The sequence below is a fragment of the Rhopalosiphum padi genome, chromosome 4 (genome assembly GCF_020882245.1).
Source record: "Rhopalosiphum padi isolate XX-2018 chromosome 4, ASM2088224v1, whole genome shotgun sequence".
In the NCBI taxonomy this organism is placed as follows: Eukaryota; Metazoa; Arthropoda; class Insecta; order Hemiptera; family Aphididae; genus Rhopalosiphum; species Rhopalosiphum padi.
In genome coordinates, this window is record NC_083600.1 from 25,521,108 (window position 1) to 25,547,519 (window position 26,412).

Genomic DNA, 26,412 nt, shown 5'->3' on the forward strand with positions numbered 1-26,412 from the left:
TTGTTGTGTGTAATAATAATAATAATAACACTGTACAGTACACACGTATCGTCACGTAACAACCACCTAAACCGGGTAGTTAGCTGTTCCCTTTGCGACGACCAACACACACACACACGCCCTTGTTCCGTCGCCGCGGTTATCATCAGGCCCGCCTGTCGGAAAAAAACCGTTTCGAAAAAATATTTTGACGTCGATCTGATGCGCGCCCTCGATTGATTGGCGTACGACAACGACGACGATACGACGTTTCCCGTAAGTATGTGCGACACGATGCACAGCAGGGACGTGATGACGTCTGCAGCGGCAGCCGCCGAAAAGCCAAAGTTGCTGTCGTTGGACGTAGAACATCTGGTGTCCGAGATCAAAGAAAATCTGCGGTTATCGGGGTTCAAGTCGAGGCGTCACCGCACCACCCACTTCGCGAGGGTGAAACCCTACACGACCAGGCCGGTGGCTTGCGACTCCTGTGCGGCCAGACGACCGTGTCGGTGCGATGACGATGACGACGAGGCCAACGACGACCCATACGAAATGCTGCAGGAGTTGTTGCGTGAGGGCAGTCTTATCAAAGAAGCAGTTCGCCGACTGCAGATCGGTCTCTCTCCCAAACAGAGGTATTATTATGAATCGGATGAAGAGTCTTCCAGGAGCCCCAAGTTTAGATTGTGTTGAGAGGTTTAATTTGATCACGCTATGTCCATAATAATATATATTTGGTTCCTTTTTATAAAATTGTTATTAGGCTGTTTATAAGTTGTTCAGATTAATACTCATGTATTGTTTACAATTGTCTCATAAAGTAATAATAGGTAACTGATGATTAACTGCGATTTCAGAACAAAGTTTTATACTTGACATTTCACATTTTTCATAAAATTGTTTTGGTAACTATCAATTAGCAAACCTATAATTTAGATCATCTAGTCCAAAGTATAAATTTACAGTCTGACTTAACATTTAATGAATAAAATATAAAAAGTAAATACCTACATTTTTGTAGATGAAACAAACATGATCAATGTTATTAATACTAATCTATTTTATTTATTTAATATCAAGTTTATTTGTAAACAAATAAACTCTTTCATATAAATATATTGTAGTAATCATTGATTTGTTTTATGTTTAATCAACAAAAAAAAAAATTTGCATCACATCATTAAAAATATTCATTAACAAAATAAGTATTTGAAATTTGTTTTTCTAATCAAGCATTTTGATAAACATTTTTGACCCATTATAATTCATAATTATTGTTTAAACATGGTATCAAAATTTTTGTTATTATTTTTATTAACTATTAAAAATTAGATGTATTAATTTATTTAATTATTTAAAAATTAAAAAAAACTTTCAATCCACTCAATGTCTTTCTGAATACTAAAATTAGAGCCTAGTTGACCATAGATTTTTAAAGTTACCTTATTCTAAATATTACTAAAATTGTGTAAATACTATTCAAAATTGTATTTCTGTACCAGTTATTGTTGGGTAGTTTAAGATGCCATGTTATTATCAATGTACTCACACATGTATATATTTTGTATGTTTTTTTTTTAACAAACTCATTTTGCAAATTTATTGTGGATTGCTTGTTTTATTTAGTCAGCATTCAGCAAGAAAATAATTAAATTGTTTTGTAAAGTCTTATAAAATATGATAATATGTACAATTTTTTTTTTTTTTATCAAAACTAATTTGATAAATGTTATTTAAACCTCATATTGTTATAAAGATCTATTTAAGTTTATATATTGTAATTTGTAAATAATGTGTGCATAACTCAAGTGAATGGACCAATACCATTAACCTAAACTGTTATTTACAGTAAGTGAAAGTATCATTATTTTCTTTATTCAACAACATTAGTAAGCGCTTAAAAATCTATAAAATAATTTAAACAATGTTGTGATTTTTTTTTTTTATTAATAATCTACCTATTTAATTCATCAAATGCCAAATTCACCTTCTCTTGTTCATGTATATTAATTATTGTGGTAATTTATCTATTTATATCATAGTTAATATAAAGAATAGTTTTTATAACAATTGTGTACAAAACCTTGTATAGTATAATAATTTTATTAAATGGTGATTTAAAATAGGTATTTTTTGTATAAATTTAGTTATGAATGGAGACTGTTTTTTTTTTGTTGTTTTAATTGTAATTTTAGATTTAACAATATAAGGGAAAATATATATTGACAAGATATTTATTATTATTATTATTTTTTATTTACTATCCATCTTCCACAGCTTAGCTCACATTCAGTAGTGTTGTTATGATGATTAAGGAAGCCAAACAAATAACCCTATGTCTTTTTATGGTACAAGTCATGGCTATCTCCATACCAAATTTTAACAAAATTGGTTCTGTAAGAACTAACAGACTTAGTAACTTTTGTATTTATCATTTTATATACAATACTATGTTAAGTATGAAATATATTCCTAAACATTTTTGAAATTATGATAATTTTAACAGTGATATAGGCAAGGCAATTTGAATATTTGCCTCTTCTACATAAAAATAATAAAATTTGAATATTTATTCACAATTGTCTACCATACAAGTATTTTTTTTTTTCTAAGTATCAGCTGTATCACAACTTTGAAGTGTAAACAATGATCAGCTGATGATGGGGAGTTTAATATTTCTATTTTTTTCTGTAGACTATTGAGCAGTAGTTCTCAACTTTTTTCTTGATACACCCTTTGGTGTTTTTTAATAATCATGGTGGACTTTACACTTACAAATTGTGTATGAAAACATATTTTCGATTATTTCGCTGTATACTGGTTGAGAACCACTGTTCGCTGTTATAGTTGATAGTGTTAGTACAGTACAGATGAATTGCAATATTCTACACTCAGTTCCCTTTTATTTTACCGTGTTTAATATAACAGTTTAATTACACCATATATCTAATTTATAGTTGATAAAATTAGATTTTTGGCTTATAGGTATTTGGGTTTTTATTAAAACTAGTATTATTTATTATTCAACCATAACTTTTAATTAATGTATTTGATGATATTTTCGAATTATCTAAGAATTAAGAATATCTACAAATTATTTGTAATCCCTAAATAATTCATTGGAAACAACTTAAAATCGATTATAATTTGTTTTTTCCGTCAACATGTAATCATAGCAAGTAGTGCAAAATTATTTTCAACTTAAAAATTACGATACAATTACGTTTCTAAAAAATAGTATAAGAAATATTATGTTGAATAACTTATTAATGGCCAATGTTTTATTGTGTTTATGCTTTATGTTAGCCATTAAATCATCTTATCAACAAATGGTGTAATTATCGAACTATCTAAACCTAAAGGGCAAAGACAGTTACAGTAAATTACTCAGTGTAATATTTTTACTGTTTCAGAAGAATCGCATCTTCAGATATTATATTTAAATATTTTCATTATTTATAATTTATATTGTTTTTAAATTATAATTCGTTATATATAATTATCAAAATTATAAATGGGGAATAGAATAATTTGTAGTATAATGTATGTATGTTTAATTTTTATTTGTGATGAAAAATTGACCTCCCATAAACAATTTCTGGCCTCTATATTTGTCATTTGAACGTGTTCACCAATATTTACACAAGGAAATTAATCTGAAGATTGTCACCAAAATTAAATACAAATAATAATAATATTTTATAGATATGTACCTAGTATTTATAATTTATATTGTATTTGTATACATTCAACATTGTTATATGAGTATTGCAATGAAGTACTAAGCATAGGTAGCATTAGAGTCGTATAGGTTATTAATTATTATGGTTACTATTAAATATAATATCTGTTTAGTGTTTTCGTTCCTTGAAACACGTTTATAATTGAAATGGTTCTTTACAATGGTATTCATTATCATTACTTCAAAAGATAACATACTAATAGCTAATATAGGTATTTTCATAAATAAAATCGATTTGCAAGGTGACTGATTTTATTGTATTAATTGTTTGTTACTAATTTACTATTAAAAAATTAAAAGCTGTATGCCTGTATGGCGCTATCATAGTTATCGAAACTAAATAAATACAAAACATTTGATATTATGACGTAAAAAAAGGTGATAATTAATATCATTTAATTCAGGCTAAAGGTACATAATTAAATCTTTGCTAAATTGCTATCTGATTTAAGATTTTATTAAAATATGTTTTTATTTTATAATTTAATATTAGGAGTATAAACAAAGTCCAGTAAAATAAAAACATTTGTTTTGTATGTACAAATAAAATAATAAAATACATTTCAAAATGTTCTAATAACAAATGTTCTTAATTTCCACTTCTCTCAAGGGTCTAAATGAAGTATACGTATACTGTATACCTATATACAAATCCTTGAGTAAATAATAATTAACACAAGACAAGTAATTTTGATCAAAAATCAAATTCAAATTTAGAACCATGTACCATAGTATATCTAATTATTAGTTTATAATCGCTATTTTCAATATATACTAAGAATTAAGATTATAAGAGAAAGTAATGAGAAAGGAGCTATAGCTTGATATCTAATGTTTATAGATTATATCAACTATCAGTTTTTGTATATTATGATTTAACTTTTATTTCATTTAATTAATCCGAATAATATAAATTAAAATTTCAAAATTTTTATTTTATGATAATAATAATAATAATAAACAAATATATAATTTTCTACTAAAAATTTACTAATTTAGTATTCTTCTTTAAATTGTATACAATTTAATATATCTTATTATTATTATTATTTTATGGTTCATTAAATTTTTTTTTCACGACTATAGATACTATGGTATCTATGACTGCGATATCTTTTTATCGTTATCACTTATCAGTGACGATGGCACATTACTTCTGTTATCATTGCGTAAATATTTAAATAAATACTATTTTAATTTGTAAGCACCAATTACCTATTATTATTTATTGCCTTTAATTGTTAATTGACTATTGGTAATAGTTAATCGGTAGGCAATAGGCATACTACTAAAAATAATTTGATATTTTAAAAGGTAAAAAATATAGGTTTCATTTACTGCACCAGTTCCAAAGAACAGTACAATGACATGTATCAGGTACCTAATGATATTATATTAAAATTTGTTAGTAATATTATATTAACATTTTTTATTTCAAAAATTGAATAAACATGTATTAATTAAGCTTTTGGAATTAATATTTTGATATCCATTATTAAAATATTAGTCAAGATGGAAAATTCAGTTTGGGAGAACATACATTGTCAGTGCCTATGGAACTATATAAACTTAATCGAGAAAGACTTTGTAAACGTCTATCAGAAGTTGTGGACAAGGATACTTATGTACTATTACAAGGTGGATCACATATATCCCATTATTGTACTGATGTGGATTATGTATTTAGACAGGTTAGTTTTTTTTTGTTTGATTTTGATATATGGGTGATGAATTTTTAAATTTATTTATCATGATTATTTATTTATTTTTGAAACTATTGACTATTGTTCTTTACTTACAACATTATTAACAATATATATATATATCAAATATAATATTTAAATTTAAGACAACTGATAACGGTTATTTATTTCAGTATAATATATAATTTATTATGTTATATTTGTTGATAATTTAAATAAGTTATTAACTTTAATAATTAAGCTATTAAAATATTAAATTTAAAGTTAACATGTTAAAATTTGTTTTATCTAATCTTAATCTTATAATAACTTTTGGTTAAAGTGGTTTTAGATTATTTTAATTTTGATTTACAGTGACAGTATGTCTAATATTAAATGTGTATCTATTTATTAATTTCTTTGTGGAGTTACAGTAATATATATTTTCTATAATGTGGTAGAAGGTAGAAACTTGTACTATAAGAACTAGAATAACAAAGCTTAAATTGCCTCAGACCATAATAAAGTAACATTTGTATGTTAGTCTATGTATTTTTAAGTTTTGGTAAAAAAATAAAAAATCAGTTTGATTTAAAATTTAAAAATACTAATATAATATTAGAATAAATATATACAATTGTTACTCAATTTTCATATTTAATATTTTATTTTAGATGTTATGTTAATAAATCATTTCTGATACAAAAACTTGACATGTCAATTTTGATTGTCAAAAACTCAAAAAAGAACTGAGAGGTTTAATTTTTAATTCTGAGTATAAAAGTATTTGTTTATTGAGTTACAGAACTTAATATATTTAATTTGTTTTTTATTACCTATCACTAACACTCAAAATTAAAATAGATGGTGAATAAGTTATCTTATAGATTATTTAATATAAAAGTTGATAAAATGAGTATCATTTTAGTCTTTGTATATATTTTATATTTATTACTGTATTTATATACCTATATTGGAAATGCATAGATAATAGATATAAATAAATTAAATGTAGATATGTATCACAAAATTTACAGCAAGTCAAATGATTGGCATTACCTTAGTTAAAAGAGTTATTTTATGTATCCATCTAAAATCAATATGAAAGATATTAATATTAGATTACACCTCAATCTATTTTAAAATCTAAATTTCTATTAAAAATCAATTATAATAGTTAACAATTTGGTTGATTTGAGCATTCACTATTTAGAATTCAACTTTAGTGATTTACCAAACCATCTCTATGAAAACCATACAAGTTTTTAATCAATTTTCCTATATCAAATAACTTTTACTTCCTGGTTTAGTTAAAATCACATTCTACCTATATATTATGCAGTCTGTAGTCAATTTAGCCAAAGTCCACTACAAAAAATTCCATTCTGGAATATCTCACCATTTAAACCTAATAATTTCAAAACAGTATTAAAAAGTTAACAATATTAAATAGACAGTATTAGTTTTTTTTCATGAAAATAATGTAGATTATTTTAATAAAAATTGTATGAATTTAAATAGGAAAAACTTCACTAAATATTTAGGCATAATATTCTATGAAAACATAAAATGAGTATCTATCTACTATATATTTAAAATGTAATAATATAAACCAGAAAATTCTTTTGTATATTCAAAAAATTATGAAATATTTTAGATATCAATAGGATACAATGATACAAATAATATATCTAGCTATAGTAGAATCTATATTAGCCTATCATATATGGTTTAATTACGGGGTCAGATTACAAAAATGCTTTTGAACTACTTAATGTAGTACAAAGAATTGTAATTTGAATTATGCTTAAATATTATTATTAAAATAATTATTGCACAGATGACTTATTCAAAATGCTTATTATTCTAACTCTTAAATAACTATGTGTAAAATTGTTGATTGTAGAAATATTTGTATAAAAATAGAATACATTTTAAAGAGCAAAAAATAAAAAAAAAAAACAAGAAATACTAGCAATTAACATGTAACAGCTAAATCCTACATAAATTAATTTTTTTTTTAAAATAAAAGAATAAAGCTATTTAATATTATGCCTTATAGTAAAAAGTTATTCAAAATAAATTAAGATTTAAATATGAAATAAAAAAAAAATTACGCGCAATTATTTTATTAAATGATTTAATTAATTAAAAATTATTATGAAAAATGTTACAACTGTTTTTATATTTCATTTTATTTAATTTCTATATTAAAATTAATATTATAAACTAATTGCAAACTCCTTGTTCTCATCACAAGTGTTTTATTTTTAATGGAACAGGTTAGGTATTTCAATAAAATAAAAAAAATAAATCTGCTAATATTCAATAAAAATTCTTGATAACCCTTTTCCCTGATTCAAAAGACACTATTGTTGAGATTTTCTTAATCTTACACTGCATGCCAAATTCAGCTTAAATTAGGGTCTTGTTTTTGGTTAATTTCTCATTTTACTGTTATTCAATTAATAATTATATGTCTATATTTATGTATTTAAATTTACTTAAGTTACTATTGTACAAATTAGCTTGTATTATTATATATTTTTATGTTAAATTATATGTTAGAAATATAAAAAAATAGATAAAAAAATTATGTTTATAGTTTAAAATATAAATACTATAAGTTTTTTGAAGTAAAACACATGACAAGACTTATAGACAATTAAAATGTTTAATAAAGCATGTGACAGGTTCAGGCGGTCAGGGTTAATTATGAGGAGTTTGGCTAACTATTTTAGGTGAGTAGCTCAACATTATGTGTACATTACATAATTAAATATTTCACTAATAATTTCATTAGGTATTTTTTTATTTTAAACCACTTAAAAATTATCAAATTGATTAATATTCATACAGAATTTAGTTTTTATTATATTATGTATAATATATTTTTTATTTTTCATTAGTATAACATAATATAAAGTATAGTAATGACTAATGATTATTTTTAATACAAAAAATAGTGAATTATCATTGATTGATATTATAATTTTAATATCAATATAAATTATACATTTATTTGATCATTAAAGCATTTATTCGTTTTTAAAATAGGTATAAGGTTTTTTAAGAATGACATTAACTTTGACAGTTTAACTAATAGGTAGTTAGAGGCTCTGAGAAATTAAATTTTATAATTATGATTTAAGAATAATAACATTTATGTTAATTATTTCATATTGGTGACTTTTTTAAACAATACATATTTATTGTTATCTCAAAAAGTATAGTTGTATAAATATTTTTTTACTTAATTTAAAGAAATAACAAAACAACATTTTTGAAAAAGCTATATTTTTTTACTGTTTTTATCGTTTTTATTTTATACTTTTTTTACTTATCAAACCATAACATACATTTTTTTTATTTTGTTTTTTAAAGCAAACAATTTTTCTAAGAACTTTGATTTAAAATAATCGAATTCCAAAAAAAATAATTAGTCATTAGTGTTTAAAGTTTAGGCGCGCGGAGTTGTGACCAACGTGTTGGGGGTTGACATTGGTTAACAATACTTTAAATGCACACTTATAAAGTTATGTAAATAATTAACAAGTCGCTCGAAATTTAAATTATGTACATGGAAATTTAAAGAAAAGTATTCTACTTTTTTAATATCTTGCTTCGGAATATTAAATAAAAAATGTTAGTTCTTATTCAAAATAGTTTATAACAAAATAATTGATTTTTTTTTAAATGGTTAAATGAAATTCAAAAACGTTAAAATATTTTGAATTTTGTGATAATGTGTGTTTAATGGTATTTACTCGACTCTGTGTATATGAAACTGAAACATGTAGGAAATAATTTTATTAAATTACAATAATGTTAACTGTTGTAAAGTCTATATGATTTATGTAATAACTACATATTATGTAGGTACAATATTTAACGACAAAATACCTCCTCTATAAACAACGTAACAACAACAACAAAAACAACAACAAATCACAAATGTCTATTTGATGATGTTTATAATATTTGTGGTGGTTAGAATACACACATAAACGTTTATGAATAGACTAAATTATAAGTTGCCTACGTGTGGAAATTCAAGGTTTTTATTTATGTATATATAATTTTTGTTTACGTCAGTATGTGCCTCTATCAGCCAAAAAACATATAGATAGATGGGATTTGAGACTAATTATTGATATAATATAGTTTCAATTATTATTTAAAAAAACATTATGTTCGTATAATGCATTAATTATATATAAGTGTTACACAATAATTATGTTTGCTGACGCACATTAAAAACGTGTATAATGCATTAATGCATATTATAGGTATATATATATATATATGTACAACGGTGTTTATTATTCTTGAAAACAATTAATAACAACTATTTATAATTTGTTAAAACAATATTATAGTCTATAAGTAATGTGTCATACATATATATTATGTAGGGCTCAAACTTATAAACTTTCTAAATATATATCAAATGTACAAGGAGTAATATATATTATATATATAAATACTTGATATAAACATTTATGGTTTCTGGTAGCGATTACATTTAATTTTTAATTTAAGTGTTAAAAAATAAAAAATTCTCGGTTATTTTCAAAATAATTGTACAATTATTTTGTTTAAGGTTGATACAATTTTCAATTTTAATAGCTAAAATTAAAAAATTAATACAATATTCGGAATATTCCTCGTCCTCATAACTTATAAGTTTTTTTACAGAAATCTAAAAATCTTTAAAATACAAATGCACAATTTTTTTATAGACTTAAATATTTTGTAATTATTATAAATTTCTATACAATTGGAGATTTAAACGAAAATTAGTAATTTTAGTTATTTTATTAAAAATATTATTCATAGGGACTTATTCGTTTATTCCAGCGGTTCCCAACAGGGGGGAATTTAGAGTCTGCTCGGAGGGGAATATAGTGATGATGGAATTACGAAAAAAATTATGTTATTTTACAATGTGTAAAATTCAAATCACTATATTAGTTTTAGAAAAAGGTAAGAAATAAACAGTCTCAAATTACTCATTAAATTTACTTATACGCAGCTATAGTAATATTATATGAAATATAATATTATAATATAATATGCCAATATGCGATCGGGTGTTGACAAAAATTAGTCCAACCTATCGTAGTATCGTAGCAATCACACTAATAGAAAAATAATTTTCTTATAGCAATACAATTTTATTATAAAATATTATTATATATATATATATATATATATATATATATATATATGATATATATCATGCTGACTGTTTGTAGAAGACGGGACGCTTAGAATCATTTTTTATCGTACCTATACAATGATTTATTATTAAAATCAAATTTAACACTTCCGTTAATGACCTATATTCAATGAGGAGGTATATTTGATTCCTTAATATAGCAGAGTTTCTTGATTTTTCTTCTAGGATTTGTATGTTTTTAAATTGAATATTAAAAAAAATTTATATGAACTTATGACATGGCTATAAATCTCAAATAGGTGTCTTTATTTTTGATTTACTGAATTTTATCTTTAAACATATAAAAGAAATGTGCTCTAAAAACTTTTAGTATTTGATTTGAAAAATCATGAAATTAAATTATAACTTACCTAGAAATAAGATATATATTTAATAACCTAAAAAAACTTGAAAATGCTACAAAGTTTGAGCCTTCGTCTTATACATACCATATTTACTGAATAAGATATGATATCTATTTTAATATATTATTATTGCTTTCTGTTCATATAATGCCTTTATAATGGTTTTAGGAACCCTACTTCCATTGGACTTTTGGGGTCAGCGAACCCGATTGTTACGGCTTAATACACGTATCCAGTGGTGAAGCGCATTTGTTTTTCCCGAGAGTCGAAGAGGCGCACACAGTATGGTTGGGCAAACCGTTGTGCTTAGATGAATACAAATGTCGGTATAAGGTCAACTACGCATCGTACGTGGATACGGTAATAAAATAAATAATAATCATTATAAAACTATAGTTTATATTAAGTTCCTATTTATTTGTATTGAAAGAAGATACGCCAGATGAATTATCCCGCTGGTTGGATTAATAAATGGTTAGTAAGTCTAAAGCACTTGTGCGAAACACTATTGAAACATTATCACACATCGACATCGTACATTCTTATTGGAAAAATATAAAAATGTCAACAGTTAAAATGTGAAAAACATTACCTACACATATATGAGTACTATACTTAAATACTTAATGCCTGTGTATTTATTATTTAGTATTGTTTTTTTTTAGTTGAGGTCTAAATAATATAAGAATTAATTAAATAGCTAGTTGCTATATTATGATCTTTAATCGTAAGCCCCGTGATCTCTTAAACACTTGTCTAGTGCCTTATAGGATGGTTTTAGTAATTATTATTTTGTTTTGCGAATATAGTTTATATTCCACTCTAAATGTTTTTTTTATTCAAGAATTTACAGGCTTTAACAGCTAAAATTATTAATGATATTATAGATATTTAAAATGTAAATAATAGATTTATTATATATGATTAGCTATTGTTTATAATATTAAAGTCTATTAAGTAAATTACAATTAGAAATAAAGGTAATAATTTTTGTGGTTTCGTTTTCGTCTAGGGCATTTTTGATATTTCGTAGGAATTCATGTTTGTGTGGATTTGTGTCTTAAGCATTTCTCAAAGATATATGTTTAATTGTGATACTTGTTTGATAAATATGTATTGCATGTGGTTGGAGGATCTTTGCTAATTCAGAAGGAATATGTAATGAAAGTGTGTCCAATTCTTTTTCTTAATAATTACCTCAGTTTTGTCTTCCGAAAAATAAAAATAATAAAAAATCATAAAATTATAATTAAACATTTAGACATTATATTAATACATTTATTTTATTGAAATATTATGATACATTTTGAGCAATGCCTTTCAATTAATTATTTATGTCGCGGTTTCCAAAATCATTATAGTCACAGATACTCAAATTAGGTGAGCGCGTGGTCCATCTTATATCATCGGTCATCAAAATTTAAGTCGTCTTTTCGAAAAAACTTGTACCAACAACACTATTTTTTTTTCATCGTAAATACATTTAGTAAGTAATAAAATGTGTTTTTAATAAATAAAAATTGTCTAATGCCCATCAAGCGCCCATTTCCAATTTAATAATGTAACTAATTTCATCCAATTGTCATTGCGCTTAAAATTCCCGCGCCCAATGCTGATACCCTGCTACAATAGATGTAGTAATCGTTAGCAAAAAATGCACTTGGGACTTGTAGAAAAATATTGTTTATGGCAATTAGGAAGATTGTTACGCTTAGGAATTTAGTTCGTTTTATTTAAGATAAGTGTTTGAAAGTTCGTATTGAACTTTATTTGAATCTAGCGATTTTAGTAAGTTTTTGATGAATAAGAAAGGGTTTTTTATTTATGCTACATTTTTTAATAATTTGGCGAACGTGTACTCTGATGTGACACCGACACAACATGTCATAGGCTTTTTAAAGGTATTATAATATGGTACCTGCACTCTGCAGTGTCCAGTATAAGAAATCGTTTGTTATTTATTGCTCTGCAGATATCTGTATGTATAGGTATGAGAGGTGGTTTAAGTTTGAAGGTTTCAACAAAAGCTACATTAATCGCTGTGTAGGAATTTAGAACTTTTAAGGTGCTAAATTATAATGTTTATTATAATTATGTTTGTTTATCATTTTTACCAATAGTTTGCCTTAAGTGTTTATAAGTGATATTGGTCTATAGTTGAAAAAATTAAATCTATTTTTATCGGGTGTTGAGATGGTTTAATTATTGCGTACCGTCACTAGTCTGGGTAAACAATAAATATTATATAATTTCGTATCTATGTTACATATTTTTCCTAGAATATATTATAATATAAAATAATATTATATAGGTTTTTTGTTTTGCTTTTTATGATTAACCGCCACATAGTATTTATACTTACGAATTTATGATAGACTCGTCAGAAACACATTGACGATTGACGAAAATAGTACCTTTACATTATGATGGCATCATATACTAACGTTATTTTCTCGGACGTATGCCCAATTGTGTCGTATTGTTAACATCGTGTCCAACAAGCAACGCTGAATGACAACAACCAAAATTATTAGAATATTGAAAATGATCAATTGTAGATGCAAGTTGTGGAAAATTGGAGTAGGGTTTTAAATTCCATATCTTATACTATACGTTTATAGGTTGGTGCGCTTTGCCTGAACGCATTTACTATTTTGGCGCTTAATGTAGGTACGTTAAAAAAAGCCACTGTTTTGGGACATAGGCGCAAATACTAGAGGAATCAAATTGACTGACATTTACAAAAAAACTTAAAGCTTCTTTGATAAATTAGTGTGTGCTATATTAAATAATATACAAAGTATGTTTGTGTTTTTCAAATAGTGTTTTTAACCACTGAAATAATAATTGATCATAATAAAATATATTTTCGCCAAGCCACGTTAAAATAATTCTGTAGGAACAGTAGAAAAAGAAACACAAATTTAACTGTTATTTAAAATATGATGAATAAGGTAAGTCACAAGTGCTTACATTAAATACATCTTAATTTTTCATATATTATATATTTATATGTTATAACTTATAAGTTATAACACATACTTTTATTTGATCATTAATTTATTGCAAATTGTCGTCGTAGATTTGTTTTGTCATATTATAGAAAACTATCAAACTTGTAATAAAATGTTGTTGACAATAAAAAAAATAAAAATAAATTGTAGAACATTACATTCATTGTTACTTAAAGGAACTATAATAGTATAATACAAGAGTTCGTGTAATAAACAATTTTATCTTAAGTATTTTTCATGAAATATTTATTTTAAACTTTCCAAGATATGTGAAGTTGTTTAGATTATTGTTCCTAAATATGATTTATACTTTTAAAAATTGTAGTTAATTATTTATACTGTATACAGTGTTACACCACACATTAAATAATAATCTATAAAATGTCATCCGTAATATTATAATAGTATAATACTATAATCTCAAATATTAAAAACCAGTATTAAATAATAACGTGAGATTTTAAATCTTTTTCGAATATAAAAAGTAATATGGTTGCTACAGTTCTAAATCCTAATATATATATTTTTAATATCACGCCCATAAAATTTGATTTAAATCAAAGAAAATTTCTGATCACAATTGTTTCCATAACGTTTGATAATATAATATAGACTTCGATGTTTCGATAAATCTTCTAATGATATATAATGACATAAAGTTATGCTCAAAATCTAAGAATTTTTAATTTGAATCTTCGAAATATTTTTATTGAAGTAACAAATTAAATTAAATAGAAATTAAAATTGCTGTATAATAATTATTTAATTAATGTATTGATTATTTGTTTGGTATATAATCAATGGTTTAAAACAGCAATAAAAATGAACATAATTTATATCATCAATTTAATAATTTATTAAAATAAAATGTGATTAAATTATTTTAAAGACAACTATACACAAAAAAACATATTTTCTTTGCGCTGATAAGTTTGTTGTGTTCCTATATATTTTGTACTTAAACATTTTAGGCACATACTTACACCGATATATCTGTATGGTTGTTTATAATTATAATAACTGTTTGTTTTGTATGTTTTATTAGCTTGGTGAAACACTAAATGCATTGAAACCTTCAGTTATATTGACTTTAGTAAGTAAAACAATTTTAATATTTAACTATATTTATTATGCTTAATTTATGTGTACCTATGTGGATATGTCCTTTATATATATAAATATTGTGTAAGTTATGCCAATATATTGTATCGGTGGTTTTATATTAAAATAAAATTAAAACAGAAAACAAATAATAATAATAATATGCATCTATATTGACATAATACAACATAACGCATTGTTGCCAATTCACGTTGATTAAACCTAATTTCTCGGTAAATCAAGCACCACAAATAAATCGTGAATAGGACTAGGTACTGTTTACAATATGTCTGATGTCAATATATAATTATAATATCATTATTTGCATAATAGAAAATTACTAAAATACTAAGTAGAGTATAATTATGACCGTTGATAATATTGTCCAATGTGATTTGAGTATATGTAATGTAATATTTTATGTGTATAGGTACTATATGAATATTTGAAATATTTATAGAGTAGGTACTATTTATTTAATATACTTTTAAAAATATTTCTAAGTTCTAACTTAGGTTTCTGTATTAATGATAGTATTAGTGCTTGTTTTCTTTATCGCCTAAATTAAATTATCGTTTTATTTTTAATGTGTCTTACACGTAGCGCATAACATAAATTATTTTATTTGGCGATTAAATATAAATTGTTTACTAATATTTCTGCCATTACTGTTTGCCAATATAGAAATATATATGACACAATCATTATCACCTTTTTCCATTGGCTTTAATATAACACTATAATAACAATAACACACGAGTTACTAAAGTGGCATTAACGATAAACAATTTATTTACATTGTTCGTTTATTTACCCCGAGACTAACGATTTATATGTCCTAATTTTTCTTTCACAATCCAAGATCTGTGTGTATGCAATATTAGTTGAATAAGGAATATGTTTTAATGGCCGATCGTCATGAATTTAATCAATATAAATGCGTACTCAACTCTAATAATTAAATGTTCTTAGATATTTATAATTGATGTATTATATTGCGTTAAAAATTTTTAAGTTACTGATAATAAAGTTTAATAATTTTGAAAATTTGGATTATTGAATGTAAACATGTAGTTGTACAGGTAACTGGTTAGATAAATATATTCTATTTAATGTAAATAACGAATATGATACATAATAAGACGTGTAACCATGTGACCTTGTACAAAATCATTAAACCTTATGCTACAAACGTGATTATAAGAGATCTTTAAAAATAACTTTTATTCAAACTTTAAAGCTCAATAATTATATTTTGGCTCACGATTTTTTATTAGTTACATGGTTAGAATAAAAAATGGTTATTTGTTTAGTATTTTCTGGTACTGTAAATAGTAATTGAATTACTCAATAAAATGATGGTGTACTAAACCTCAACTCTTAAGTGATATACATTTAATGTGTTCTAATCATAAGCGGGCATCGGGAGGGGGGGGACTTAGTCCTACAAGTATTTCAATAGACCCTCAAAAATCGAATGTGATATGTTATACTTGTGTATAGAAAGGGGGCGCGGGGTCACTTTACATTGGATTATTATAGCCCCTCTCCCTAAAAATTCAACTAAATGTCCGCCTATGGTTCTAATAAATTGTTAGGTCAAAAACAATGATTGACAATTTAAAAAGTATTTTTTTTACAGATTTTTCTAAAATCATTAGGATGGGAATAGATGTATTTTATATTTTGCAGAATTACAATAAAATTATCAAAACTGCCATTGACCCACACATTATAACGGACGGGCTATTGTTATAATGTGTGGTGACTATAAATTGAACTGATTCACCAATCATTCTATAGTTTAAATTAACAATAATTAAACTAATTATTGTCCTTATTGAAATGCCTTTATAACAAATTATTTTTATTAGGCAAATTTTTTATGATATTGGTTTTGAGATGCAATTACAAATATTCACATACTTATTTACTTTTCTAAATGCTCTTTACTCTGTAGTAAATATAGTTCCATTGATTATATAATAATTTAAAGTTATTTTAAGTTTACTATATAATTTGCAATAGTAGGTACATTCTTTAAAAATCTATTTAAATAGGCATATAATATCTTACACTTCTTAGTTATAAACAACTAAAAAAGTTATATTAAGTTATATAAGTTAAATATATTATTTACTTTAGAAGTTTCATATTCATTTCTTAATAAAGTACTTAACACATATGCATTTATTCAACTAAATATTTGTACTTACTAACAAAGGTATTGACATTGTATAAAATAGATACCTACCTAATGAATAGAAACTTTCAAAAATTAAGAAATATTATACTTTTGTCTAATTAAATGTTTAAAGATACGTACAAGACTTACTTTTTTATGTATAAAAATATAATATTAAGTAACAAATATCATTTTAAATGAATGTACTGTATGTAAGTACTAAAGTACTTGTAACATTTTATTTTTTCTCATAGCAATAGTTTAAATTTAGAATATTTCAAAGGAAATGTTAATCATTAATGTATAAAAACAACTATTGACTATTTTACTATGTTTTCAGTTTTGTTTTATAAGCATTTCTTAAGTAAGGTAGTACAGCGCAATTTCCTTAAATAATGTTTTCTAAGAATTGCATCTTGCTTGAAGTTACATAACAGTTATGAATGATGTATATAATTTTAAATAAATATTATGCAATTGAGATTATAAATTTTTGGTTTCATTTAATTACTGTATATTATAGATTTTGTAAATACATTTTTTATTAAAAATTTTAGGCATCTGGTTTCTACATTCTTCTAAGTTAATAATTAATATAGTCAATAAGTACAATTCTTGTTTCTTTTTTTTTAGTATGGAAAAAACACTGATAGTGATCTGACATGCAAAGAAGCACATTTTGAAGGAATAGACAGGTAAAATAAAAACACTAATAAAATATTATATTATAATTATTAATTATAATAATTTTTTTTGAAATTAAGGTTCATATTGGACAACAAAATATTACATAAAATCATTGCTGATTGGTAAGTAAAAAAAAATTATATAGCATACATAGTCTTTTGAATGAAATAATTAACAAGGAGTTAACATATTTTCATATCTATTGTTAATATATTCAGTCAGTTCAGCCGGATATTTGAGTTCTAATATTTTTTCGTAGTTGATGGACATTACATTTAATCCAATCTTTTGAAAATGCCGTATTCTAGTGGTTTCAATACCAGTTAAGTGTTCTTTTTCCCAGCAATAGTGTTCTGGCAAATGAACTAAAATTACAGTACATAGACCAGGATGTTTCTTGAAATTTATGTATCTATTGTTAAGTTCAAATTTGTCTGGGTGTACTAAAGCATCAATTATGTAAATACTCATAAGTGGTAGTCGACTTAGAATAGTTGAGTAAGAAATTTTGTAGCCTTGAAAAATATTTTCAAGAGTACTACTGATTTCTTTTAAGATCCGTTTTATTCTATAGTCGCACCAAATGCTTTTTGCAAATTTATCTTTGGGTAACACTGGCCCACGATAGTGATCACACTCTAATGTCATACACTGGTCAATGATTTTTAATTTTATTTTTGTATAGTCATTTTTACCTCCATTTTCAAATAAATGATGTAAAAAAGAAGTATTAAATACCCCGTGAACAAAGTTCAATGGATGTTTTTCTAAGTAAACACAAGATAATAATATGTCTATTGTTTCTTGTGTCTTAAAGTTATGAAACTCTTTATTCATTATATTTTCCACCTTAATCCAAAACTCTATAGCTGATTTAGGTTTGTAGTTAAGTTGACCAAATGGCCAAAATAAATCTCTAAATTGAGAAGGAGTTATATTTGAACCATACTGAATTATGTACATGGCACATCCTTCAAAAATATTTTCAGAACGTACATTAAATTTTGAACAGTAGTTCATGATTTCTACCATTAATAAAGGACTATTTATTGTACTGTGTTTGGCCTTTATGTAACGTTCTAATGCTCTTACAATACCAATATCCACATAGTTGGAATTATTTAACTCATTTACAAGTGAAGTTAGATTGTTTTCATTCATAGTGTGTATGTTTGTGTTAATCCACCTAGATGTAGTTTTTAAGATAATATTTGAACTGCATTTAGTTAATCGTAATGTATACAACATTTCTATTAAGTTATCAGTACAAAGATGATGCCAAAATTGCTGTAAACATCTTTCTAGCAGCTTCATTATGGTTTTTCTACTTTTCTTTAACAAGTGTAAAATTCTAAAAACTTGAATTACATTTTTTTCATTTATTTGATCAGATTTATCCATTATTCCAATCCAAAGCTGGTCTGCAGTTTTGACTTCATTTAATTTAGAAAATGCATCAATTGATCTGCATAAATCATCTATATTAAGTTTATTTTCAGTTACTCGGCATAAAATTTCTTCAGATATTTTATTTTTAAATATGTCAAATGGCAAAACTCGAACACGATCAATAGATATTAATTCTAGTATTCCAACAACAGCAGAGTTATTATCTCCTGTCATAATTATTTCCAGCAGCTTTTCTAGTATTGGTGTTTTTGTATAATCTATATTTGGTTGTTTAATATTTAAAGTTGATAACAATTTATTTGATGCTATATGCAATTTAAAGTTCTCTAGTTCTACTATTTTTTTCAGAGCACATAGTGCTACCTCTGAAGTTATTTCATCTAGCATTACTATTTCTAGTAGATCCACTAATGATTTTACTGAAGAACATTTTTTAAAGCCCCGAATAACATCTACAATTTCTTTATCAGCTTTTTTACGATCTGTTTCATTCTTAAGATTATTTAATTTATTGACTAGTTCATCATTATTAATGTCTGTTTCTTCAGTTTTAGTACATTCGTTACAGCAAATTTCGTTGCTACATACATTACGTACAATCAGTGGTAGTTCTCTTATTTCACTTCCTTCTTGAATGAGTGCGAATGTATGTCCAAATTTGTCAGCTTTATATCTGTTTTGTGTTATGTTTATCGCTTTTAGTACATTTAAATAGTTCACTCTATTAAAAAATAATTGATGGATGACTATTCTTGACATATTTGATAAACTTCACTACTTCAATATTCATTGAACTAAATAAGTACCAGAACAACAAACATTATTAAAAGAATATTTTATGTTATTATAATTTTGTTAAATTTACATAACACTATACCACAAAATAAGACAATGCTATTTAATATATTGAAAATATCACGTATTAACTATTAAAGTATTAAGTATTTAAGTCGTTACCTTTATAAATATTTATTATTTGCGAGTTTCGAGTCGTAAATTTGGAACTTTAAATTGATAATAGATGATAATATGGTTATCAGACTAAATATTATTACCAATAGCGGTTAGTGATAGTCTTTGTGGTATTGACTGGTTTGGTCAAAAATTTTGTACATTGATTACAACTTTACTGCTAGATATCACTACCTTGCTATGACATTGTAAATTTGTAAATACAATTATGTGCACAAGGCTTTATTTTTTGACTCGAATCAGTCGAATCTAACGTTCATGACGAACGTTCTAAAAATATTTATGTTAAATACGTCATAATGTACAATAACTATCGTGTTCTTATATTTCAATACACGTTTGCGAGTAATAACATGCCATATTGTCATTCGTGTTTGTAATATTTGTCATCTGACGTCCATTCTATTAATAAGTATTTGTTAAATTCCGGTAGAGTGGCCAACGATTGTTGTTTTTGTAGGACACGATGCCAGTGTTTTTGAGTGTATTCAAAATATGTTTCAAAAGGGAAAACAACCGGATTAAACATAACATAAGAATGATCATCGAAATAAAAAAAAAATACTGATCGGTGCTCACTGCTTAGTGCTTAGTTCATTGCAGTAAATTGATATTGATGTTTTTTCTTTTATTTCTCTAAGAGTATACTAAGTATGGTCATCTATTTAAAAATTGTGACTTAAGTTACATTATCGCAAAGGAGCGTTTACTGGGATTTTAATCAGCAGTAAATTATAAATTAAAACTGTTAAAATATAGATATTGTAAATTTGTAACTAATAATATATACCTAGTATTAGGAAAATATGACGCATTATTTATAGAAAAAAATTGGTTTATCATACTTTTATTTTGTTTTATTATCTGATAATGAACGATGTGTACTTCTATGATATACGAACAAGTTGAATGTTGAAAAGATATTTGTTTATATATTATATGCAGTTGTTTAGTTATAGCGAATTTGTTTAAAATAAATATACAATTTAAGTCTATATGCTACCATTTTATTGACTGTATTGTTCTATAATGTACGATGTATTTAAGAAAATAAGTGAGGTTACGTTACTTTATATTTTAGTATTGATTGAATTTTTATTTTGCTTATTCTCACTAGCTCATCAAACTCGAGTTTTAATTTTTTTGTTTTTATGTAAGTACATACAGTACTAGTACTTGGTCGTTGGTTCACCGACAAAGAGAAAAGAATTGGAAACGTGTATCCGTTGTTTTAAAATTATTTGTTATGTGTATATTATAATAGAATATAAAATAATAGAAGTTGTTTTCATTAGAATAGAAATTATAATGACGCATCATATTATCATTAATCATTATTAAAATAATATATACATGAATATAGTCACAAAATAATTTAGTTGTATAACGACAATTGCTATATTATAATTTATAAGGTTTTATTACTAAAATATTAAATTTTCTGTTTTGAATTTTTAAATTCTTGATTAAAATTAAAATAATAAATAATAACACTGTAAATATTTTTATATATCCAAAAATAAAAAAATAAAAGCAGAATGCGATTAATTAATACTTAATAGCACTGGTTTTAAAATAGTATTTTATAAAATCAATGCTAATAGACAATAGATATAATAATTTTTAAATCAAGTCATACTCAATAATTTTATATACATAATATTATTAACATGATGTTAGGTACCCATGCATGTGTTGGATCTGTCTTACAAATGTACGGTATTTCAAATGTGCGATGTTCAGAATTGATTGTGTTATTAGTTAAGTGAATTGACCTATTATCAGAGTTAAAGATAAGAATATAATCTAATCTTAAGCGTCGTTTGTTTATCGATATTTTAATTTTTAAGCTAAGTATTAACATTTTTAATTTGTAATGTTTTATATACTCATATACACCTTATTTAAAAAAAAAAATAAAAAAATCAACGCTTAAGCATAGATAACCTTCTTACCTTTAACTTTGATACTATATTAATTCACTCTAATATTAATACTAATAAAATATAATTGATTCTGATTAATACAAATTAACTATGCCGTACCCCGTACATTTGTAAGACGGAATCAAGTAAACAACACATAAGTAGCGTCCTCTAAGAGTATTAAAGTTTTATCATTGATGATGTATATTATATTTATTTAATAGACTTAGTGACATCCTATTTTATTTAAATTAATACAATATATTATATACTAGCTGTTTTTTTTGGAAAAAATTGAACAGAAATCAAATAACAATAATAATATATTCTTGCAGTGTTGACTGTTTTATTAGAACGTCATAATCACTTGTGAGTTTGGTTGCCTATACTTTTTAAACCGATATGTGCCCTGATTGTTATATTATAGTAATTTATAATGATCAGTGGTACAACGTACGAATACTATTCTTGCAAAATTACTTTGAGAGGAATTTGTTTAATTTTTTATTTCATCTTATAAATTGATATACAATTTACTAGTGTCAGGGTTTATGTATTCTTAGAATTTATTAGATTATGCGATTTTGATACATTTTAATGTTTCAAACGCGACGTGTGCATTCTGCTCGTGCGCGGTATATTATCTGAACGATATCATAGTCACTTACACGTTATTTGTTTGTTACAGTCGCGTTATCAAAACGGATTACGAAAAAGAAGTTATGAGGTACGCGACGAAAGTTACTTGTAACGCCCATAAGTCTGTGATGGCAAAGTGCAAGCCAAACATGTATGAATACCAATGCGAAGCTAACTTCCTACATTACGCATATTACGTCGGGGGGTGCAGACATGTGGGCTATAACAACATTTGCTGTTCAGGCATGAACGGTGCCGTTCTGCACTACGGACACGCTACCGAACCCAATTCTAAAGAGATCCATGATGGCGACATGTGGTATGATACCATAATATTAAAAATAAAAATACAATATTAGATTTTGTTTATACTTATAGATTTTAAAGCATGCAAATTTATTTAAAACTATAATCTGTACCTATTAAATAATATTTAAGTATCTATGTATATACTATATAGTGACGACGAAGAATACAATATTCGTAAAAATAATTGACGACTTTTATCGTTTATTGTCATTTTTTTTATATGTTTTCCATAATACAGGTACAGAATCGTACAGAATTAGAATATAGTGTAGATATGCGTCAGAAATTGAATAAAAAATGTAGTGTCTGACATCAGTGTCACGATTATATTATATAGGACACAAAGAACAGTGTATGAGATCGATACGGATTAAATTTAATAAATATGTAAATATCAATATTTCTTCTTGAATTTTATTCAACGTATTGTATCGATAATCCATTATATAGTTATTAGGTTGTACGGTTTAATATTGATAATATTGTATTAGTGGACGAAATAAATACATTGGACGTGTGTTTATTGGGTTTTAGTCTGTTCGACATGGGAGCATCGTATAGCGGCTATACGGCAGATGTGACAGTTTCGTTTCCGGCTAATGGAAAGTTTACCGATGATCAACGCGCGATTTACAACGCTGTGCTTGCAGCTAGCCGTGCCGTGATGAACGCTATAAAACCAGGTATACATTGACTAGGCTGTTAATGCGGGTTCACTCGAATTATTTTCGTTTAACCCTCAACTTGCCCACCATAATATTTTTTTAAATGAAGGTTACTTGAATTACCAATACATTTAAAAATTATCATTCCTGAAATTGGGTAGTTAACCCCTTTAGTATTCGTAATGCTTCTGACTTTTTTTTCTTTGATTTAAAAATTAGTGGCTATAACATATTAACTTGAAACCAGATAATTATTTATCATCATTATTATCGATAGCGGTGTATATTATAATGTCAATATTTTAATTGATTTAACTATTTAATTTATGGTGAGACTTTTTAATTCAGTAGTAATGTGTTTCGAGTAGTTGTATTCAAATGAATGGTATTTTAATTTTGAAATATTGATTTTATTAATTATAGTTTCATAATATTATCACGTAAAAAATAAAGCTATATAATAATATATATGCCAGATAATATAATTGGGGTTTATTTTTATTCTTTTGTAATAATATGATGGTTTTTTTTTGCCACAAGTAAGACAAATTATATGATGTAATTGGCTTTAATTGCTTATTATTTATCTTGAAATGTACGATTTGTGTATAGGTAATAAACTAACGTACCTACCTACGTGGTTGCGCATTAAAACTATTATTCAATAACAGTATTTTTAATCTTATTCTACCAAACAAGTATCCACCTATTTGAGGCTTATAATATTATAATTATGTGATTTTAGGTGTTTCCTGGGTGGACATGCACATATTGGCCAATAAAATCACCCTAAGAGAGCTGCGAGAAATAGATTTACTCCGTGGTGATGTCGACGAAATGTATGAAGCCGGTCTCGCCGCAATATTTCAACCACATGGGCTGGGGCATCTACTAGGAATCGATGTGCATGATGTTGGTGGTTACTTGGAAGGACACCCAGACAGGCCTCAAAAGCCAGGCGTCAAGGCCCTGAGAACGGCTAGAAACTTGGAAGTGGGAATGGCACTCACTGTTGAGCCGGGATGTTATTTCATCGAACCGGTATAACAGTTTTTTTGAAATGCTTTGTTTTTTTATGGTCATAGAAAGTCACCTAATTTCTAGATTTAACCTCTCCCCAAATGTATTTCTTAGTTCATCTATACTTAGGAACGAAACTATAATTTCAAACTTTGTCGTTCGAATGTTTCAGCTGTTGAAACGGGCTCTTAGTGATCCAGTATTGTCCAAGTTCTTGAATGAAAAAGTACTGAAACGGTTTTGGAAGTTTGGTGGCGTGCGCATTGAAGACAACATTTTCGTAACCGAACATGGAATTGAAAACTACACTCCAGTACCAAGAACGTAAGTTTAAAGTTTGAAGTATAGGCTTTTGTATTTTGATCAACGAAACGTCGATATATATTTGCGTTTCTCATATCGGCATAGAGAAAGACCGTGTGATCCGTATATTATTATACAATAGCGGGTGTTGAGCCAATATTATTAGAGTAAAAAAATCGTTTGCTGTTGTGTTGAACGATGAATAATAACTAGGGCCAGATTTTTTATAAACATTGGTATGTGTTTTTTTGCAACGTCCTTTTAAAAATGTATTTTATAGGTTGTGTCCACGAATCGCCTAATATTGACACAGATGATCTATTTTTTTATTTTGAATATTTTTGCATATTTTAAGAGCAATAACGATGTGTATTATTGAATATTTTAACCGTAAACAAGAAAAATGTATGTTTTTATAGTATATGTATAAATGAAAGTAATGTAAAAGGTTAGTTACCACTTCGTGTTACACGGTTCTAATATAAATTTCATAAAATCAGTAGTTTTGAAAAATTTATTGAAAACGTCATTTATTTGTTTAAATTATGATTAATTAAAATTGTTTTAGCTTACATATAAAATACAGTTATTTAATTGATTTTAAAATTATAAGATGCTACTTTTTCACTTGATGATAGCGTGAAGATAATTGGTAAATAATAATTGTTTTTCCATATTCCATATTGTAGCTTATATCACTACGCTATTATTGACGGTTAGGTAGAGCAATTTTTTTTAGAATTTTCTTATCACTTAATGGAGAAATACGGAAGAGAGACTATAAAAGTCAATATTATTTACCACGTAGTATACTATATTATAGGCAATGCTAATTTATGTGTTTAATTCGTTATTTTGTATTAGTGTTGAAGAAATCGAAGAGTGGATGAGTAAAAAAGAAATGGTCGCTTAAATCTATGTCATCGAAGAAGAGACGTTACACCTCTTCATTTTATTCATTTTTAATAATATTATTTATTTTAATCTAATAACCAAATTTAATGTAAAATGTTTAAACAAAATGATACTTATTTTCAGAATTATTGCTCAATATATGTTTATTTTATATACAATTTATTATATTATTATGTATGTATAACATTGTAAAAAATTACATTTTAGCTGCTGTAATAAACGTAATAAATAAATTTTATGTATTTTATAAATATGGTATGGTAGTGATAACATAA

At 25.6% G+C, this 26,412-nt stretch overlaps 2 protein-coding genes across 2 annotated transcripts; one reads left to right on the forward strand and one right to left on the reverse strand.

The window, feature by feature from the left end:
• The first annotated feature begins 4,891 nt into the window (after positions 1-4,891).
• On the forward strand, positions 4,892-26,388 carry LOC132929870 (xaa-Pro dipeptidase). The gene is made up of 11 exons (XM_060995493.1): positions 4,892-5,101; positions 5,232-5,415; positions 11,161-11,352; positions 15,052-15,099; positions 17,926-17,987; positions 18,057-18,101; positions 22,975-23,244; positions 23,769-23,917; positions 24,645-24,940; positions 25,092-25,243; positions 26,087-26,388. Exons 1-11 carry the CDS (start codon positions 5,088-5,090, stop codon positions 26,133-26,135), a joined length of 1,461 nt encoding a protein of 486 aa, XP_060851476.1. The 5' UTR covers positions 4,892-5,087; the 3' UTR covers positions 26,136-26,388.
• Positions 18,011-20,522, reverse strand: LOC132929868 (FAST kinase domain-containing protein 3, mitochondrial-like). Its single transcript, XM_060995488.1, has 2 exons — positions 20,347-20,522; positions 18,011-20,183 (listed from the first exon to the last, which is right to left on the reverse strand). Exon 2 carries the CDS (start codon positions 20,146-20,148, stop codon positions 18,151-18,153), a length of 1,998 nt encoding a protein of 665 aa, XP_060851471.1. The 5' UTR covers positions 20,149-20,183; positions 20,347-20,522; the 3' UTR covers positions 18,011-18,150.
• Positions 26,389-26,412: the final 24 nt, after the last annotated feature.

Bases quoted from the DNA above. Each gene is read 5' to 3' on its own strand.
- LOC132929870 (XM_060995493.1), top strand. The intron at 23,245-23,768 runs GTATGATACCAT...ATTGGGTTTTAG, and splicing joins ATCCATGATGGCGACATGTG to TCTGTTCGACATGGGAGCAT. The intron at 25,244-26,086 runs GTAAGTTTAAAG...ATTTTGTATTAG, and splicing joins TACACTCCAGTACCAAGAAC to TGTTGAAGAAATCGAAGAGT.
- LOC132929868 (XM_060995488.1), bottom strand. From the start codon at position 20,148: ATGTCAAGAATAGTCATCCATCAATTATTTTTTAATAGAGTGAACTAT.